The 18,087-nt window shown below is 40.9% G+C and overlaps 3 protein-coding genes across 3 annotated transcripts; 2 read left to right on the top strand and 1 right to left on the bottom strand.

Moving 5' to 3' along the window:
• LOC8082651 (nascent polypeptide-associated complex subunit alpha-like protein 1) lies at window positions 2,404-4,530 on the top strand. Its single transcript, XM_002467813.2, has 4 exons — window positions 2,404-2,605; window positions 2,999-3,080; window positions 3,763-3,893; window positions 3,982-4,530. Exons 1-4 carry the CDS (start codon window positions 2,534-2,536, stop codon window positions 4,318-4,320), a joined length of 624 nt encoding a protein of 207 aa, XP_002467858.1. The 5' UTR covers window positions 2,404-2,533; the 3' UTR covers window positions 4,321-4,530.
• Window positions 7,726-9,954, bottom strand: LOC8082290 (probable E3 ubiquitin-protein ligase RHC1A). Its single transcript, XM_002465226.2, has 2 exons — window positions 9,791-9,954; window positions 7,726-8,855 (listed from the first exon to the last, which is right to left on the bottom strand). Exon 2 carries the CDS (start codon window positions 8,824-8,826, stop codon window positions 7,969-7,971), a length of 858 nt encoding a protein of 285 aa, XP_002465271.1. The 5' UTR covers window positions 8,827-8,855; window positions 9,791-9,954; the 3' UTR covers window positions 7,726-7,968.
• On the top strand, window positions 12,651-16,817 carry LOC8082650 (SAC3 family protein C). The gene is made up of 8 exons (XM_021452085.1): window positions 12,651-12,933; window positions 13,132-13,232; window positions 14,359-14,580; window positions 15,188-15,409; window positions 15,527-15,612; window positions 15,770-15,866; window positions 16,274-16,366; window positions 16,487-16,817. The coding sequence occupies exons 1-8, from the start codon at window positions 12,726-12,728 to the stop codon at window positions 16,640-16,642; spliced, it is 1,185 nt and encodes a 394-aa protein (XP_021307760.1). The 5' UTR covers window positions 12,651-12,725; the 3' UTR covers window positions 16,643-16,817.

Below are 18,087 nucleotides of genomic sequence, written 5' to 3'. Positions count from 1 at the left end.
TGCTGACCTCTGGAGGATAGCCCTCGCCTCTAAAAGGCGACACCTCTGTCAGCTTATTGCCACCGCCCGCTGCGCTGACGGCTTACTAGTCCGTATCATGTCACATGTTTGATACGTGCATAAAGTATTAAATATATATTATTTATGAAATTAAAAATATATTTAGAGACTAATTTGTAAGATTATTTTTAAGCTTAATTAGAGCAACTTTAACAAATATATTATCTACGCTATTTTTATATTTTTAAAGCAAAAAATAAAGTCCAACAGGTATGCCACCTGTTTTGCTAAAATAGCAAGTTTGTTATTTCTAAATTTTCGTTTGTCATATATAGCATGTCGTCCTTACTAGCTATTCTATACAAAGTCTGTTGTACAACTCTATGCTTTGAGTGAGTTTTTTATTATACACAACGGTTAAATTTTGTAGTTTAGAATATAATTTTACCTAGTCTCTTGGAGATACTCTTAGTCCATGATTAGACACAAATTGCTATAGTAACATATGTACTAATGATTAATTCATTAGGTTTAATAAATTTATCTTGCGAAGTATCGACGGAAATTGTAATTTATATTCCTACTAGTATCTGAATACCCCATGAACCATCTCATATAATATTCAATGCTGCACTTATTAAATTTTAGTCCCTACAATTAAATACTCGGTCTAAAAAGTCATAGTTGAAAGTATTGTTCGTTAATTTATCATGAGAGAAAAACACTACCGACTCAATGAAGCCTTAGTCATAGACAAAGCATCAATTCATGTCAACTTGTCGGTTGAAGCAATCGTATTTTTCAACACAAGCCATCGTCTTTGTTCGTTTGGCTGATAAGTTATGATATAAAATACTATTGGTTGAATTATTATGAGAAAAAAACATTGTTGAATGGTTGATAGATTCGACCCATAAACTTAAACAAATAGACCGCATAACATTATCTTGTCTATCCTCTCAAGTGAAAAAGCAACTGCAGCAACTTTTGGCAGGGGAATACATGCCCAACAGGGTTAAATTTTTTTGCAAAATGGATATTATAATATTTTTTGTTTATATTTGATAAATATTATTCAATTATAGACTATCTGCATTTAAAAGATTTATCTTGCAAACTGCAAGCAAACATGTAATTGCATAGTTTATATTTAATTTGCGAGACGAATATTTTAAGTCTAATTAGTGCATAATTGAATACTAATTATTAAATAAAATGAAAATACTATCGTAACCAAATTTAAAAATCTGCACGAAGTAAAGAGCATCTCCAAGAGATCTTCATATGTTATTTTCAAAATATGGTGTTTGCCAACACCTAAATTAGCATGAGGAAGAAAAAAAGAAGTCATTCCAAGAGTTTATATATTTCTATCCTATTTTTCGTCACTTTTTTTTTCCTAAGGCCCGATCTTAAATTTTATATCAGCAATCCTGAATTTGTTTGTATACGCGTTTAAGACCTTTCACCAGACTTTTCTTTCTTGTGTTTTTTCCACCTAGAATATTATCTTTCTTCTTGCTTACTATATGGGTTAAAAAACTCTAGATACGTAGTTCTAGACCGCGCGCATATACGCACGCTCGGTATAAATTTTTGCGAGGTTGAGAAAGACGAGGAGAAAAGATACTAAACTATTAGAGATTTTTTTTATTTTACTAAAAAATTAAGGATGAAATGACGGATAACAAATTGTTGAGGAGGCTTTTACTTACGTGTCATTATAAAAGTTGGTAACTACCCACAAGTTATTAAAAAAGTTAAGTTTTTATAGACGTCACAACTCTAAATTCTTTTACCCTTCACATCATTTCCGTCAAATTTAGCTCTAACAATGTCAAACCGCGAGTGTGAAAACTCAAAATTACCCTTAGTCCTGAATATGTAATTATTTTTTAAGTATCTTAGTGACCTCAAATGAAAAAACTCTGAACCCGAAAGTTGTAGATCTCAACGATGTCTATAATTATTATATAAGAATTGTCTTCATCGAATTTCATACAAAAAATATGATTTGATATGATTAATATGTCTTAAAAAATCATAATTTTATATGAAATCAAATAAAAATATTATTTATATAAATATTGTAGATGTCAACGAGATCTACAACTTTCTAGTTTTGTGTTTTTTTATTTGAGATCATTAAGATGCTTAAAAAAATTAATTATATATTTATACATGAGGGTATTTTCGACTTTTTATACATGCATCTTAACACCATTAGAGCTAAATCTGACGGAAATGGCGTCAAGGACAAAAGAGTTTAGAGCAGTGGCACCTGTGAGAGTCTAATTTTTTAAATGGCTTATAAGTAATTAATAAATTTTATAATGACATACATGTAAAAGGCTTATATGTAAATTGCAAACAAATGGAGGTGTCTTTTGTGATCCAACCTTGAATAAATAATGCGGCAGGGCAGAGCGCCCCTCGCCCCCTTCCCCTTTGTGCGAGTCTGCTCTAGGGTTTTTGCCACCCCGCCGCCGCCGCCCTGCCCTCGCATCCCCTCCCACAACTCCGAGACACCAAGATGACGGCGCAGACCGCGGAGGAGCTCGCCACCCAGATCGAGCAGCAGAAGCTCGAGGAGCAGAAGACCGAGGTGAGATTTCGCACACACTCCTCCCGACCGGTCCGAATCAGAAGGGGAATGGGTGCCGCATAGGCTATGGATACTGTGATCCAAAATATATTTGATGTTCTATTGCTAGCTGCAAGTCCACGAACCTGAAGTAGATTAATTTCGTAGGTGGTTCTTGCTTGATCATGTAAACCTCCATTTTTTTAAGATTTTTTTATTATTATGTACGGTGGAAATGGTTTGTTCTGATAGTTTTGGTCCTTTGCGGATTGATACTGTTTTTTATTACGCGGGGCAGGACGATCCTTTTAATCCCGCTTGCCGTCTTGCAATATGCTTTCGTGGTAATGTTGTCCATCAACTATTCTGATATGTGCGACACCGGCATACTTATCTGTTGAATGCCATGGACAGGCAGAGGAGGTTGTGGTGGAGGATGAGGAGGATGACGATGAGGACGACGATGATGATGACAAGGATGATGATGAACTCGATGGTGAGTTACTATGATCTGAAAATGTCTCTTTAGCGCTATTCAGGTTGATAATGTTTTGATATCTCGAGCTTGTAATGTTTATAATTTGTTGTCAACCTTCACCCGTCTATCTCATTTCTGTGAAATGATTTGGCACTTGTGGTTCTTGATGCTTAATCGTGAACTGCTCTACATAATATAGCAAAGGCATGTATAGTTTTGTTTCGGGCACTGTGAATTGATATGTGAATGTGATTTGGAGCGTAAAGTTAAGCTTATTGTGAGCAGGATTTCTCCATATCTGATGTATCATATTTCTGTGTATCTTTAGCCTGTTATTGACTTTTGTATCAATGTATGAAGGTCCAAAGTGGATTTTATGAAGGTCCAAAGTGGATTTTGTTAAGTTTGAGATTATGCTTAGCTTGTGAATTCTTGTAGGTAGTGTTTTTGCTGTTACTGGTTAACATGTCTATATCAGCTACATATCAACCTAATCCTTGAAAAAACCACACTAACAAGTAAACTGAATTGCATCTCATTTGTTGGTGATCAGTGCAGAAGCCTGTCGGCAAACAAATGCTATGCCATCAGTTTTCCTGTTTTCCTGTACCTGTTGAATTGCTTTCTGTTTTTATCTCTGGTGTGTGGAACAATTACAACACCTGTGTCTGACAAGTATTGGTCACATTTTCATCTTCAGGACAAGAAGAGGATGCCAGTGGCAAGTCAAAGCAAAGCAGGAGTGAGAAGAAGAGCCGCAAGGCCATGCTGAAGCTTGGCATGAAGTCCATCACTGGTGTCAGCCGTGTCACTGTGAAGAAAAGCAAGAATGTAATTCACCACCATTCACTCAGATCTTGCAAACTGGTGTATCTTTTGTGTTGTCTGGCTAACAAGATATGCATACTTTTTTTTCCAGATACTGTTTGTCATCTCCAAGCCAGATGTGTTCAAGAGCCCGAATTCGGACACCTACGTCATATTCGGTGAGGCCAAGATCGAGGACCTCAGCTCCCAGCTGCAGAGCCAGGCTGCAGAGCAGTTCAAGGCTCCTGACTTGAGCCAGATGATCTCGAGCCCAGAGACATCTGGCCCGGGCCAGGAAGACAATGAGGAGGAGGTCGACGAAACTGGTGTTGAGGCCAAGGACATTGAGCTGGTGATGACCCAAGCAACTGTTTCGAGGTCCAAGGCTGTCAAGGCCCTCAAGGCTTCTAATGGGGACATTGTCACTGCCATTATGGATCTGACAAATTAGAGTGCTATATCTCTGCTGAACCAATTTTCCTTTCTGAGTGCTATGCAATGCGACTGGAGTGTTGTCTGTGGACCATGTGCTTCGATGATGATGTTATCATGATTGCTTCCGTCAAGGTCATTCAAACACGGTCTCTCTGGCTCTGGTGTTTCAGTAATGTCACATTTTTCTATGGCTCTGGTATTTCTGCAATGCCACAGTTTTCTTGCATTTTTCCCCCTCTATTGCTGTGATATGATCACTGTCGGCTCCTCATGTTTCATGTTTTTTTCCTTGTTTGATGTGCTGCTGCTCTTCTATAGCCCTGGCAGGACGGCTCTGTTCGACTGTTCGTGTTTGTGCGATTTGCAGTTGCTCTGTTCCACTAGGGGAAATGAAGCAAAAATCGATTTGCAGTTGCTCTGTTCCGCTAGGGGAAATGAAGCAAAATCCCGCTTTGTGCATCTCTTCCTCGGTCTCCTTGATTGAAACACTGACGGGCAAATACAGATTCCATGGGTTCGGTGGAGCAAGTCTTACGAGGCTTTGGTGCAATTGAGGATGAAGGGAGGGACGGCGGAATCACAGTCGTCCGAGGTGCAATCGATTCACGAAGGATATGCATTTTGCAAGCAATTCCTGAGAAAGAGCCGAGAAAGACGCTGCACAGTGTGGGCTCCAACAGTTGTACTTCATTTGGCTTGATAAAACCCAATATTACATGTGTTTCGAGGATCCAGATTGAGTGACTTTACTTCATAAAGTCATGACGTAACTTTCCATCCATCTCCTCCATCCACTCAAGATCCAACGTCTCCAGAGCACCCAGACTTACCTGTCCAGACTAGCTAGTTTCAGTGACCTGAACTCTGAACCACACCAATTCACACGTATTCTACGCTCAGCAGTCAGCACAGCCAGCAACAATACAGGGAAACAAATGCAGTTTTTTTGATAAAGTAATTGATGTGTTTACATGCTTAACAAGTAGGAGAAATGTGCTTTTTTAAAAAAAAAAAAGTATGGCTGCATTCACATAGTCGACAAACATCAAACCAATCTGAGGTATCCCCTTCTGAACTTATTGCCACTGTCTTGCTAAATAACCACAAAGTTCAATGCAATTTTTGAGATACGCAAACTTATCTTCTGTTAAGCACCGTGTAGTTTGCAATCTCAACCAAATGCAAATATTGTGATCTGCATGGCTGTATCCAAGTAATTATATCCACACAAGATAAACAAAGCAAGCAAAGAAACCATCATGATGCAATATTGGAGACGGACAAAGGGTTCACCTAGGCTGGTGCCGTTGGTGCGTTGGCCTGTGTTGAGGATGTGGATGCGCACGACGACAAGCAGGCAATGAGGTCAGGATGGCCGGCAAATGAGGCGGTCGGGCAGGACGGCCAGCACGGCGGCGGCGCACGGGATGGCCGGCCGGCTGGCTCGGCTCTCGGGCCAGCAGGGGGAGGTGGCGCGCCCGGGACGATTGGCACTGCAGCTCGCGAGTCAGGGCCAGCACGCGAGGCAACACGCGGCCGAGCAAGCAGAGCGGCGCGCGGACGGCCGACGGCGTCGCGCGGCCAGGCAGGCGGCGGAGCGGCGCGCGGGACGGCCGCGTGTTGTCAGTTCTCAACCAAACTCCCGCGTGAAACTGGAGTGCTCCCGCCAACGTTCCGTGAAAAAAGCAGGAGCTACAGGACTAGGTTCTTGGGAGGCGTTGGATCATCAATGAATGTAGGAGATGGATGTAAAGTTACATTGTGACTTCATGGAGCAAAGTCACTGAACCTGGATCCGTGTTTCGATGCCTGGCCCTTGTTGGGTTCAGATGTGTAAGCTCCGCGTCTGACCCCAGGCGCAGAGAAAGAGCGTTTTTTTTTTAGGGAACTTGAATCTAACACTTAGCAAACTAACTTACACCATGGTAGCAATTTCAACCAGTTATACGTTACTCCCTTTAGTCCTGAAAAAAAAATACAATTAACAATTTTACGTAGTTATGATCTAAAATAGATATCGTTATAGTCATCATTGATATTTTTATGCTGTTGTTGTACTAGTTCTAGTGTACTTGCCGTTGCACCCTTTGTGTTTTTTCCACCTGCGCGGTGTGTACGACACAGATGGTTACTGTGGCACTGCAAGCGCTATGCTCCTGTGATCCTGTCTGATCCCGTCCCCAATCCCATGGCCCATGGACCATGGGTTTCCGTCCCGAGCCCAGCCCACAGTCGTAACCCCAACTCCAGTTGGAAGAGTTGGCCGGATAGCAACGTGCTCTGCTCTCGTGGTCACCACACGACGATGGCAGCCAAACGGCGGAAGTTTCGCAGGAATGCGAGGATGGCAAGCCAAGGCACCAACAAGCCACGACGAATCAGGACAGGTACACGCCATCGAATCATTCTCATTCGTCCGTCCGGTCCTGAGGTCCAATTCTCCATCAACTGCCCTGCCTCATGGCTGGAAATTCAGGCTCGCCTCACGCCACCACATCAGCACATGCTGGCGAAAGTCCACCTGGAGATAAACTCCAGCGAAACCGTGGAAGACGAAGACGACGGGCCGGTATTTCTAGTCTAGTCTAGTCAGGCTCTGCTACCATTGGGATAAGAATAAAAGAGTGAAAGAAAAAGGCTCTGCTATCATTGGGAGAAGAATAAAGAGTGAAAGAAAAAGAAGTACCAACTGCGCCTGTTGTTTAAACCTAGCAAATCAGCTTGCCATTGTCATCACCCTTTTCGTATCTGATGACGATGACAACCATCCAAGTGATTAGCGTAGTAAACACGCACCAGCAGGTCTCCAAACTGTAAGTCGTTCCGACCGACTTTTTTTTTAAAAAAAAAAAAATACATGCAGGGTTATGCCGCGTCAAGTTCTTCAGTGGTTTCCAAATGCTGGCTGTATCTGTATGTATGCATCACGGATCAGGTACCAGTTTTCAAACGAGGCACCATCACAGAAGCACATCCACCATTGGGTAAGTTAGTCAGAAGGGTCCTAATCAACGCAAGTTTAACCAAATAAAAAACAGTGAACTGCAAGTAGCTCAATACATAAATGGACACCAACGCCCAATTCAATACAAGATCCATACAAATGCCTGCCAATGTGAAAACAAAGCAACAACTAGCTAATGAAAGCTAGGTAAACGGTAGCCGGCAGATAAACCAAGTATTGACTCCAATGTGAATATTTTTTCCAGTCAATTACGTCCATATGTTTATTTTTCTCACAGGACAAATCTTTCAAAAATGAAAGCAGACATGAAGCCAAGAGGTGCTAGAGCAGATGGGTAAACGAATGATCAGGTATCTGGCTTCACTATTATCAGATCATAGCCGTCATCTTTATCTTTTCTGATAACTGTGGACTTTATGAATAGGTGTACAGTCACAGCAAACAATCAGCCGAAAAGGAGTTGAACAGCCATTAATTAGGCTTATAATTGTTTGCAGGCTCACAAGTAAACAAAATCGAGTAGCTATGATGGTACCGTGGTAAAAATAATATACTTGCAAGGAGAAACATTATGTGGCGATCATTAACAAACCATACAGTACAGATTGAGTACTAAGATCCCACACACTTAAAGCCCATTAGACCAGCGTATTGACTAAAACAGTATTTCAAACCTGAGAAAGATTACCAGAGACTAATCTAGCGAGAACTTGATGAGCGGAAAGGCCACAGGAACGAGAACGGGTTCCTTCTCCTTTGACGCCCACTGGTTCTCCCGCTGCTGCTTGAACTACTTGAGCTCTGGCTTTGGTTGGTTGATCTTGTGTGCGAGCAGCTAGCTCCCGTAGTAGAACCCTGTGTTGGGAGCTCATAACGGCAAACGGGACAGGAATTATGCTGCTCTAACCAAGGAACTATGCAATCGGAGTGGTATAAATGCTTGCATGGCATCTCTCTTGCTTCGGATCCCAACTCGAACTTCTCCTTGCAGACAGGGCAGTGTGAGTCCCCACTGAGATGCCTCTGAGTGATCTTAACTGTGGGCATAGCATCGATTGAGGACTGCGCAGCAGGTGGTGGTCCTCGACGATCATTCTGAGTCAATTGCTCGATAAGATCATCCAATCCAGGCCCAACAAAGTAGTCTGCAATGTTGGCCCTCCTCATGCCAACACCGCGTCGTCCATTGATGAAAACATCGAATCCGTTGTCCTCCGTGAGATGACCAGGGAGCTGACCACGGAAGAGCAGCCATGGCCCTGAACCAAACTCCATCTCCAGGTCTGAAAAGATGTTTGGCCTTCCTCTGACATCAACCTCCCTGTTCATCCCTGACATACCATGCCGCATCACGGCGGAGATCGCCTCCATGATCCCGAACCTTGGGTCACGGTGGAAGTCAGGATCCATCCCAACGAAGTGGCTCATGAGAGCATCTACATCATCCATTTCGGCCACAAACCCAGAATCACAGTAGGGGCACACCATCTCCCGGCCACGAGGCCTCACCCTCTGTCGGCATTGGTAACACCAGTATGATTGCCTGCCAACTGACATTTCGTCTGGTTAAATGTATCGCCTCCCAACTGCAAAACCGACAAAATTTCCAAGATCTGAGCACAAAGCTCCACTAGACAGATAATCATATAAAATTTGAAACACAACTGACATGATCCAACTAGACCACCCAATACAACTAGGAGTATGTCGATGAGAAATTATGATCAGAACCATATAAAATAAAGCCGAGAAGACTCAATTGAGTAGCCAGAATTTTTTTTTTAAAAAAAAAAACTTTCCAGATAAGCAGCTATAATAATTATCTTTGCAGTGAACAGATCATTCCAAGAAACATATAAAACTGCGAATTTTTGTGCAGATGTTCCTAATGAGTCAAGTAAGTAAACTCTTGACATGTCTTATGAGGACCAAGATGTAACAGGAAGGATCGAAATTGTTAAGCTTTGCCTCCGGCAACATAAACTACTAAAGCTTTTCTCCTACCCACTTCTTCAAACATATCTCATGCCTTTCTTCCCACTACTATTTTCTTTAGTAGGAAGGCAGCGAAAGGAGAAGGAAGAGGCAAAAGACGATTTATTCCATACGTGAATAGGTTTCTGCTGATTTTGGCTCCATGAGTTACTGAAAACAGGTAACAGAGTGGAAAACTCAAAATGGATGAAATCCAAGCTCTCTCTTTTTTCTCAAAAGAAACTGCACCCCTCACCCTCCACCTCCAGTCGCCCACCTCAATTGGGCTTGGGCACCAACAAGTTAGTACCGCGCGGGGGGCGCCTACCGAGATCGTTCGATCGATCTCCCGCGCTGAAGAACAGCACCAAGAAAACCCTAAACCAACCGCGGACGGGTGGGGTTGGATTCGTGGGGGCACCACGTGGCACACGAACCCCACAACAGACTGAATGAACGAAGAAAGAAATGTTTGGATCCGAGTGGGCACAAAAACTGCGTCTTGGAACAAGGAAATCCACACACCAGAAAGCAAGGGATGACTCACCAACGGAACGGATGAAGAAACCGTCGATCCCTGACCTTAAGTCCTCCACCGCCACCACGAGCGAGGAGCGGCGCCGCGGCAACCACCACCAGACGGGGGTGAGAGCCTGAGGGGGAGGAGCGGAGGCCGGGGAGCGGAATGATGAAAAGGAAGAAGACACGGGGGCCGCCAGATACCGCGATTTTTACACCCGCAGACCCGCTTGACTCCACCCTGGGCCCACACCCCACCCTCAGTGCCGCAGTCCTTTGTCCCCTCCCTTGGGCCCACACGGCAGCGGCAGGCCGTGCCGGCGGGCCCGGCGGGTAAGCAAGGCATCGATGCGATGCCCCCCTCGTGTCCCGAGCCCGGGGGCGCGCGCCCGGGCGTCCCCTTGCTTTCAGCGAGATGCTTCCGCTAGTGGCCGGGCCCCGGCGGGCGGGGAGTGTGCCGCGCGCCCCGCCGACATGTGGGCCCCGGCTTGGAGCTGCGGTGGAGGAGGCGCGGCTCAGGACCGGATGGAGCTGGAAAGGGTTTGGGTGGGGCCCAGCGCTAAATGTTCCCGCAGGCTGCACGATACGAGGCGGGATCGGCCGTCAGTGGGAAGAACGGACGGACGGATGGGGAGGTCTTCTCACGTGGTGTTGCGTCATTGTGTCGGGACTCGGTAGTGGGTCGCCGATAAGCGTTGGTAAACGCTACGATGAACTGTGTAATCTCGTGGCACAGCCGCACAGGACATGCTTCGGTCGCTTCCGTGTGGACCCTTTTACAATATAATACTCCTATAAAGGAAGCACAATACTCGCTCGGTTCCACAAATAATTGTATTTTTTTACTTCTATAATACATAATACATGTTTCACCGTTCGTCTTATTTAAAAATAATTATTATTATTATTTATTTATTTATGACCTATTTTATTGTTAGATATATTTTTATAATAATTTATTTATTTTCTTACATACATAAACAAGTTAAATAAGACGAATGATCAAACATAAATCGTAGCAATTAAAGAAATATATTTATTTATGGAACGGAGAGTGTATATACCAAGTTCGTAATAAGGCCTTGTTTAGTTTCAAAAACTATCAAATTTTTTTTGAAGATTCTCCGTCATATCGAATCTTACGGTATATGTATACAACATTAAATATATACAACAATAAAAACTAATTATATAGTTTGTCTATAATTTGCGAGACAAATTTTTTAAGCCTAGTTAGTTCATGATTGCATAATATTTATCAAATACAAACGAAAGCACTACAATACCCGAAACCAAAGACTTTTGCCAACTGAACAAGGCCTAAATAGGTAGTCTATCAAATTTTATAGAAAATAATAATCGTGTTTGTATCTAAAAATAAATCTATTATAAAAAATGATACTAATTATTTATTACAATATTAATATTTTTTATATATTTCATCAAACTTAAGAACATTTAACTTCTCGAGAATGTCAACTATTTTAGGGTGGAGGGATACTTTGTTGTAGATAGAGCCATTCAAATTTTCAAGGTTATAACCATGAATAACTCTAAAAACATTTAGATAGTAATAAAAAACCAGAAATACTCCCTTGGAGTGTACTCTCTTAAATCTTGTAGAGTATAGATTTATCTACTTAAGTATGCTTTAACAAAATAGTGGCTAATGTGGCATCTCGGATATATAATAATAAAATGGAAAATAGGTTGGTTTTCTTCACTTAGGAGTACATGAATACATGATATGTAATATGAAGTATGCTGAGTTTAAATAAAAGGTGTGATTTACACATAAGTATGTACCACTGTGTCGGTTAGGTTTACATGATGATATACAATTATCGGATTCTCATTATATTCAAAGGTTTTAGTATGCATTTATACATAGCGTATATCTAGATTTTATTTAGACATTGATTTTATAGCTAAAGGCTATAATAATTTACAATTGGTATGGAAAGAGTATGTAACTAGAGAATCTATAACTACTTACAATTTGGAATATAAAGAAATAGCATTTTACATGCCATGCTTGATTTTCCATTGTTTTGCCTCACCGATGTTATGGTAGGGCAACACCTTTCTATGTATGACATGAATTACACCTCTTCAATGTAAAAATGGCATGTAAAGCATTTTCAAATGTATGGTGTATCTACCATGTAAAACCCTTTCTCTCTCTCTCTCTCTCTCTCTCTCTATATATATATATATATATATATATATATATATAGCCATGCGTCTAGCATAAGCTTGGTTATACATTTTATAGAAACTAGTTACACTATTATCTCTACTTATTAAGCACAGTTGCAAAAGAATACAAATATAAGTGTTAGTCCTCCATTTCAAATTACAAAGTATTTTGACTTTTCTAGATTTTGATACACACTTAAATGTACTTATGTCTGGATATACAATAAAAATAATATACCTAGAAAAACCAAACATCGTATAATTTAGGAAAGCACTATTGTAAATAGAAAACTATATATTTTTTAATTGTATACTTTTTTTATGTCATAGATGTTAATATAATATTCTTTTATGAACTATTCAAAAATCAATATTAGTTTTAGGCTTTGTTTAGTTTCAAAATTTTTGGGGAAATGACCGTTGTATCAATTTCGTTTGGATATGACAAATATTGTTTAATTATAGACTAGCTAGGCTTAAAAGATTCATCTCGCAAATTACAGACAAACTGTGTAATTAGTTTTTGAAAAATTTTGGGTTTTGAGGAGGAGCTAAACAAGGCCTTAGGACAAAACTAAAATTACTTATCATTTGAAACAAAATATTATTTCGAAGGCTCGAAGCAGTTAAAGGAGTTTTCTATAAAAAAAAAAAGTGACCGTGAGGCAGTTTAATCAGTTGACTGAGCCGCTACTCCAGCTGGCTCCTTCCCCTCCGGTCTAGATCGAACTATCGAAGTCGAAACCCCGGAGAGCCAGACAACCATGGACCGCAGCGGCGAGGCGAGCCACCGGGGCCGGAGCTCCTACAGCGGCCGTGGCTGGCGAGGACGCGGACGCGGCGGCGGCCGTCCCTCCCCATCACCACCTTCCTCCACCGGCTCTCCTGCGGCGCTCAACCCCACCCCGACCCCGGCCGTTCCTGTCGACGACGCAGCGCCGATCGTGGGCACCTGCCCCGACATGTGCCCAGGTAACCCTCCTTGCTCCCGTCGGTGCTAGCCGTCTGTTCGGCTAAGGTGATGAAACCAGCCGGCAGCCGGGGGTTGGTGTTGCCCTGGCGGCTGGCGCCAACGCGCACCATCTGTTCTCCCAAATTGCGCGAGCAGCGCGGTCCGGTTGGATCAGTTGTCGGTGCTTGAGCTTATGGCTGCCATGATTCCCGTTGCAGCGAGGGAACGAGCGCAGAGAGAGCGGCTGAGGGACCTGGCCGTGCTTGAGCGGGTGGGTGGCGACCCCACGCGCACGTCTCCTTCCCTCGCCGTCAAGAAGGTGAGCCATCCATTCGCTCATGCTTGTACCCTTTTGTTATTGGTCCTGCGTCTCTTCACGCGGATGTGTAAGGTTTAGTGTTTCTTGCTGGTCCTTCTGCCCGTATGTACTTCACTGCTTGCAATCTTCCCCTGATGCAAATGGCTGCCTAACTAGCTTGGCCTTTCCCTGTGGTAGTTAGGTTAGCTCCTGCTCTCTGTAGATTTATGGCATTGGATGCTTATGTTCATGCAACTGCCCATTTTCACAGGGAGATCCATGTGTTAGTAAGCATGGCTGGAACTGGTGAACTTTTTATGTTAGTTGCCAGCTATTGTTGCATTGCATATGCCACCAATAACAGCACCTGCCTTCATATGCAAATGGTCCTACATTTTAGTTAGTCTAGCATTTCCTTTTGCTTTGGGATTCCCTCCTTTTCAAGTTATCAGATAGGAGAGAATCCTGTTTCCCTGAAAGCTCAGATGGAAGATCAGCAGATGAAGCCTTTTGTATAAGATTCTGCTTAATTTAATTTGTCACCACACTTTAAGAGAAAGAAGTGCGTGATAGTAGGTGGTGGTAAATCAGTAGAGAGCTTTTCTGTAGCAGCGGAGCAGCCTAGCAGGTCATTAGAGACACACATGTTTTATCTCCTAAAATGATGAGCTCATAGAAGCTCCTGTTCTACATCTATGTGGTCCTTATTAACTGCTGAATTATAAATGTTTAGTAGTAACGTGGATATTGCAAGAGTTATTAGTTTACATGTTGATTCCGCCTTGTTCGTTTGGCTGATAAGTCATGGCAGAAAGTACCATTTGCTGATTTGTTGTGAGAGAAAAACACTGCTGAATGGCTGGCATAAGCTCAAACATGACTTTTCTCATGCTGCAATGAATTAGGATTCAAAGAATGCACTCCACCAGTTATGGCTGGAAAATTGCAAACTGTGTTGATGTGATTGTTCCATTACCAACCACATGGTATTGTTGATCTACCAACTGAAAACAATGTCTCAGGTACCATTATGCTTTCTGTAGTCTGAGTGGCTGCGTGGACTTTGTCTACATTGTAAAAGAACGAAATAACTAATAAGTATTCTATGGAGTTCATTTATTTTTACTAACCCCTGGTTTCCCGCTAGTTTTGCAGAACTATATCTTCCACTAATATACTGCCATCAGATATACGTCCACTGCCGGTTTTACAAGAAACAATGGATTATCTATTGCATCTACTGGATTCTTCAGAGCATTCATTTGAGACAATACATGATTTCATCTTTGATAGGACAAGATCTATAAGACAAGACTTAAGTATGCAGAATATAGTGAATGATCAAGCAGTTCAAATATATGAGGATGTGGTATATTCCTATCTTGTGAACTCCCTATACTGCATGAACCTGTTCTATGATCCAAGATTGATCTGTTCTTCTTGAAACTTCAGCTTTGTTGAATCAAACTTTCAATAGAGTTTAGTCTGATCAACCTTGAAGCTAAGTTTTGGGGGGGGGGGGGGGGTCAGATGGAAGTTTTTCTTGATTCAAAATCTCTCTTTCATTCAGTTTAAGTTAGATTTTCTGTACTCTACAAAACAGTTTCGTTTTTGTTTTTCTCCTTGAAGAAATGTTGCTGTGTTTTTTATAATGTTGGTGGATGATCACTCTATGCATATGATATCAGGTAACTAGATATTCTCAAATCTTTGTTTAGGCTCTCTTTTGTTTCCAACTTGCGAAGGAAATTATGTTTCTTTCTGAACTACTGTTTCATTAGTGCTAGTTTTTGTCATGCATTTTAGCCATCAGTTTTTTGTCCATTATTAGGTGGTCTTTTATTTGTTTGGCACTGTTACTTTTTATTATGTTGCTGGCATACTCTTCTCCTGCTGCTAAATATCACTGCTTCAAATGTAAACTTATATTAAAATAATCTTCTTTAAGCTTTATCTAATACCTGCATACTTCCCAGGTAACATTTCATATCAGGTCCCATCAAAGACTTTCCACGTCTTGCCAGGATTCAGATACATCTTCCCTGTGTTACCTAAACATGGAGCAGCTAACAAAATGCCTGCTTTCTCTGTATGATATGTATCATGTACTTCATAAGCATGATTCACACAGCAAAAGGGAGGCCGAGTATTATTCCTTCTATGTGCTTCTACATTTGGGCTGCAAAATTCACAAAATGGTAATCTGTTTTCGCTTTCCCACTGCTTCCATGTTCAAATTTGTTTTATTCCTATTCAAGAGCTTTACACTTTACCTTACAGCTTATATTCATAGCTAACTTTCTATTTATCTTCAGATAGATTCACTCTATTTGTGGTATGGTCAATTGGCTAGTCCAGTCAGACGGTCGAAGGAAATGATATTTGCTAGAACTTTGTTAAGGTAACATCTAGACGAATTGCTTGCCAATGTAAACCTTCATTCTTTATGCTTTTTCATTTTCTCTGTGCCTGGCCACTTATATAACTTGGTCATAAGTACTTATTGTTGATTGTGCCATGTTTTTTCAATCTTAGATAATTGTATATATTTTCTGTAGATGCTATCACCTAGGAAACTTCAAGCGTTTCTTTTGCATGGTAGCATCTGAAGCAACCGATCTTCAGTTGCGCGTTGTAGAACCTTTTCTCAACGAGGTGAGTCCATGATGGCAAGTTCGGCATTTTCAGTTGAAGGCATAACAATTTCCTTCTATATTGGGTTTTTAGCCTATTCTTCTTACAAACATGATTGCTCTTTAAAACAATCCTTGAAATGAGTTTGAAGCCTAAATGATACTGAACATATGATCTTATCCGTGGCAAAAGGAATAAAAGATTTCAAGCTAGTTTCATTGCCAATTATACCTTTAGTTGTGTTTTGATCCTTGCAGATAAAAAACTACTACCTGAAGTTTCTGGTGCTAGTGACATTTGCTCAGTTGTTCTATATCAAAACCTGCACCATTTTGTTAGGGGGCAAATAAACAAAATAGCACATGCTAAACTGTCACTGATCATTTGTATTAGCAACAACTTTAAGTCCTCCCATTTCTCTGCTGAAGGTCCGAGCTAGGGCCTTAATGTACTTCAACCATAGTGGCTACAAACTCCAACACCACCCTTTGGAACATCTATCAGGAATCCTGATGATCGAGGTAACCTTACTGTAAACAAGAACCATTCGATCCACTACTGATGAGCATTTGGGAAGTTGCTGTTTCTGAATCTCAAAAGGTTCAAAACTGACTATCTGAAGCTTATTGGCAAACATTTAGGAGGCGGAACTGGAATCTCTATGTCGAATATGTGGACTTGAAATCAGCAAGAGCGAAGGTATGAAAGCTTTTGTGCCTAAACAAACAAGCTTCACCCTACCGACATCCATGCCCCAAACTAATGGCATTTACATCTCAAGGGAGGTTGAAAGATGAAAAAAACATTGTAATTTAGGTTTCCAATGGATTGTAGAATGTATCAGAAAAGAGCTTCTCATGCATGTTATGTGTAAAACATTTCTCAAAGTGCCATACACGAATACTTATTGTTACAAGAAAAGGTCTGAATATCTTGATGTGCTTTTACATACTGCATTTCAGTTTGCTTTTACATACTGGAATATCGGCTTTGTGCCGCACTGCATTTGCATCTGTGCTTTTTCCACGCCTGGTAAATCATAAAATAGATAGGAACGAGCAGTGTTTTAAGCTTGTCAGGATCCCTATTTGGATCCTAGAATCTTACATTATAAACTTATAGTTCTACCAAATTAAAATGATACTGATCTCAACATGTACCTCAGATTTTGTAATCTTACTTTATAAAATTATAATTCCACCAACCTAAAACGATAATGATCTCAACATGAACCTTAGATTCTAAACATGCATCTCATGATATCATATTATGATAATGATAAAATATCATTTAAAGTTAAGGTGGACTAAAAATGTCAATGAATCTACTTAATAATTTAATAAAAGAGTCAATTAAATTAATTAGAAACCAATATTTATCTCTATGATACAAAGAAACGCAGCTCTCCTGCGTTTTCAAAAAAAAAATATATGCTTTAATCTTTACGACTTATTACAAACCTTATAAATATATTTTGTCCAATCCGAAAGAATTCCACACTGCTATTATTAAATTCGAACAATCTTGACGTGATTCTTCAAAAAGATTAGCATATCCTCTGCTAGTCTTTTGCAATAAACATCCTCTGCCGGTCATGCTATAAACATAAGGGTTTCGCATAACTATCTTTTCCACGAATATGCAGGCATCAGAAATACATCCTCTGCCAATAGTGCATAAACATCGGATCATCCTATTACATTTACTAGATTTATAGGATCATTCTAAATGAATGATTTCATCGATTAGGATACGATCAGATCTGTATCTGTAACTGCCAATATATGCAGACCGTAGTGATTGATCAAGAAATTTAAGAGTTTAATCTGATGCTCCTAGAAGCTAAATTTTGGGTGTTAAGATGAAGCTTGCTTTCGCTCTGAATATAAACGTGTTTCAATTTAAACTACAAAGCAGGATTCTCAATACTTACATCTCAGTGGAGACAGAAAGACGATATGAGCTCTGTGCTTTAGGAGTTCAGGTTCAGTGGACTGTAAATATGTATCAAAAACTTGTGTTAGGTGTAGGACATCTTCCTATGCACTCAACATAAACGATGAAAATGATATTGTGATGTAGCACTAAACTCCGTCGCCATTTTAGCTTCATGCGTGTATGTAGAACATTCAAATTGAGTTAATCTTTTTTGGCACGGCTCGTCGCTATTGACTGTGATTTGTCTATATAACCGTCTGAATTGGTCGGGATGAAAACGAAAATGATAGTTTTGGATTTTGGG

The sequence above is a fragment of the Sorghum bicolor genome, chromosome 1 (assembly GCF_000003195.3).
Source record: "Sorghum bicolor cultivar BTx623 chromosome 1, Sorghum_bicolor_NCBIv3, whole genome shotgun sequence".
Taxonomy (NCBI): Eukaryota; Viridiplantae; Streptophyta; class Magnoliopsida; order Poales; family Poaceae; genus Sorghum; species Sorghum bicolor.
This window is presented reverse-complemented; position numbering and strand designations above follow the sequence as displayed.

Excerpts from the sequence above, each read along its gene's own strand:
- LOC8082290 (XM_002465226.2), bottom strand. The coding sequence starts at position 8,826 with ATGTCAGTTGGCAGGCAATCATACTGGTGTTACCAATGCCGACAGAGG.
- LOC8082650 (XM_021452085.1), top strand. The coding sequence starts at position 12,726 with ATGGACCGCAGCGGCGAGGCGAGCCACCGGGGCCGGAGCTCCTACAGC. Across the intron at positions 13,233-14,358 it reads CTTCCCTCGCCGTCAAGAAG|TTTTGCAGAACTATATCTTC; the intron begins GTGAGCCATCCA and ends GTTTCCCGCTAG. Across the intron at positions 15,867-16,273 it reads TAGAACCTTTTCTCAACGAG|GTCCGAGCTAGGGCCTTAAT; the intron begins GTGAGTCCATGA and ends TCTCTGCTGAAG.
- LOC8082651 (XM_002467813.2), top strand. The coding sequence starts at position 2,534 with ATGACGGCGCAGACCGCGGAGGAGCTCGCCACCCAGATCGAGCAGCAG. Across the intron at positions 2,606-2,998 it reads TCGAGGAGCAGAAGACCGAG|GCAGAGGAGGTTGTGGTGGA; the intron begins GTGAGATTTCGC and ends TGCCATGGACAG. Across the intron at positions 3,081-3,762 it reads GGATGATGATGAACTCGATG|GACAAGAAGAGGATGCCAGT; the intron begins GTGAGTTACTAT and ends TTTCATCTTCAG.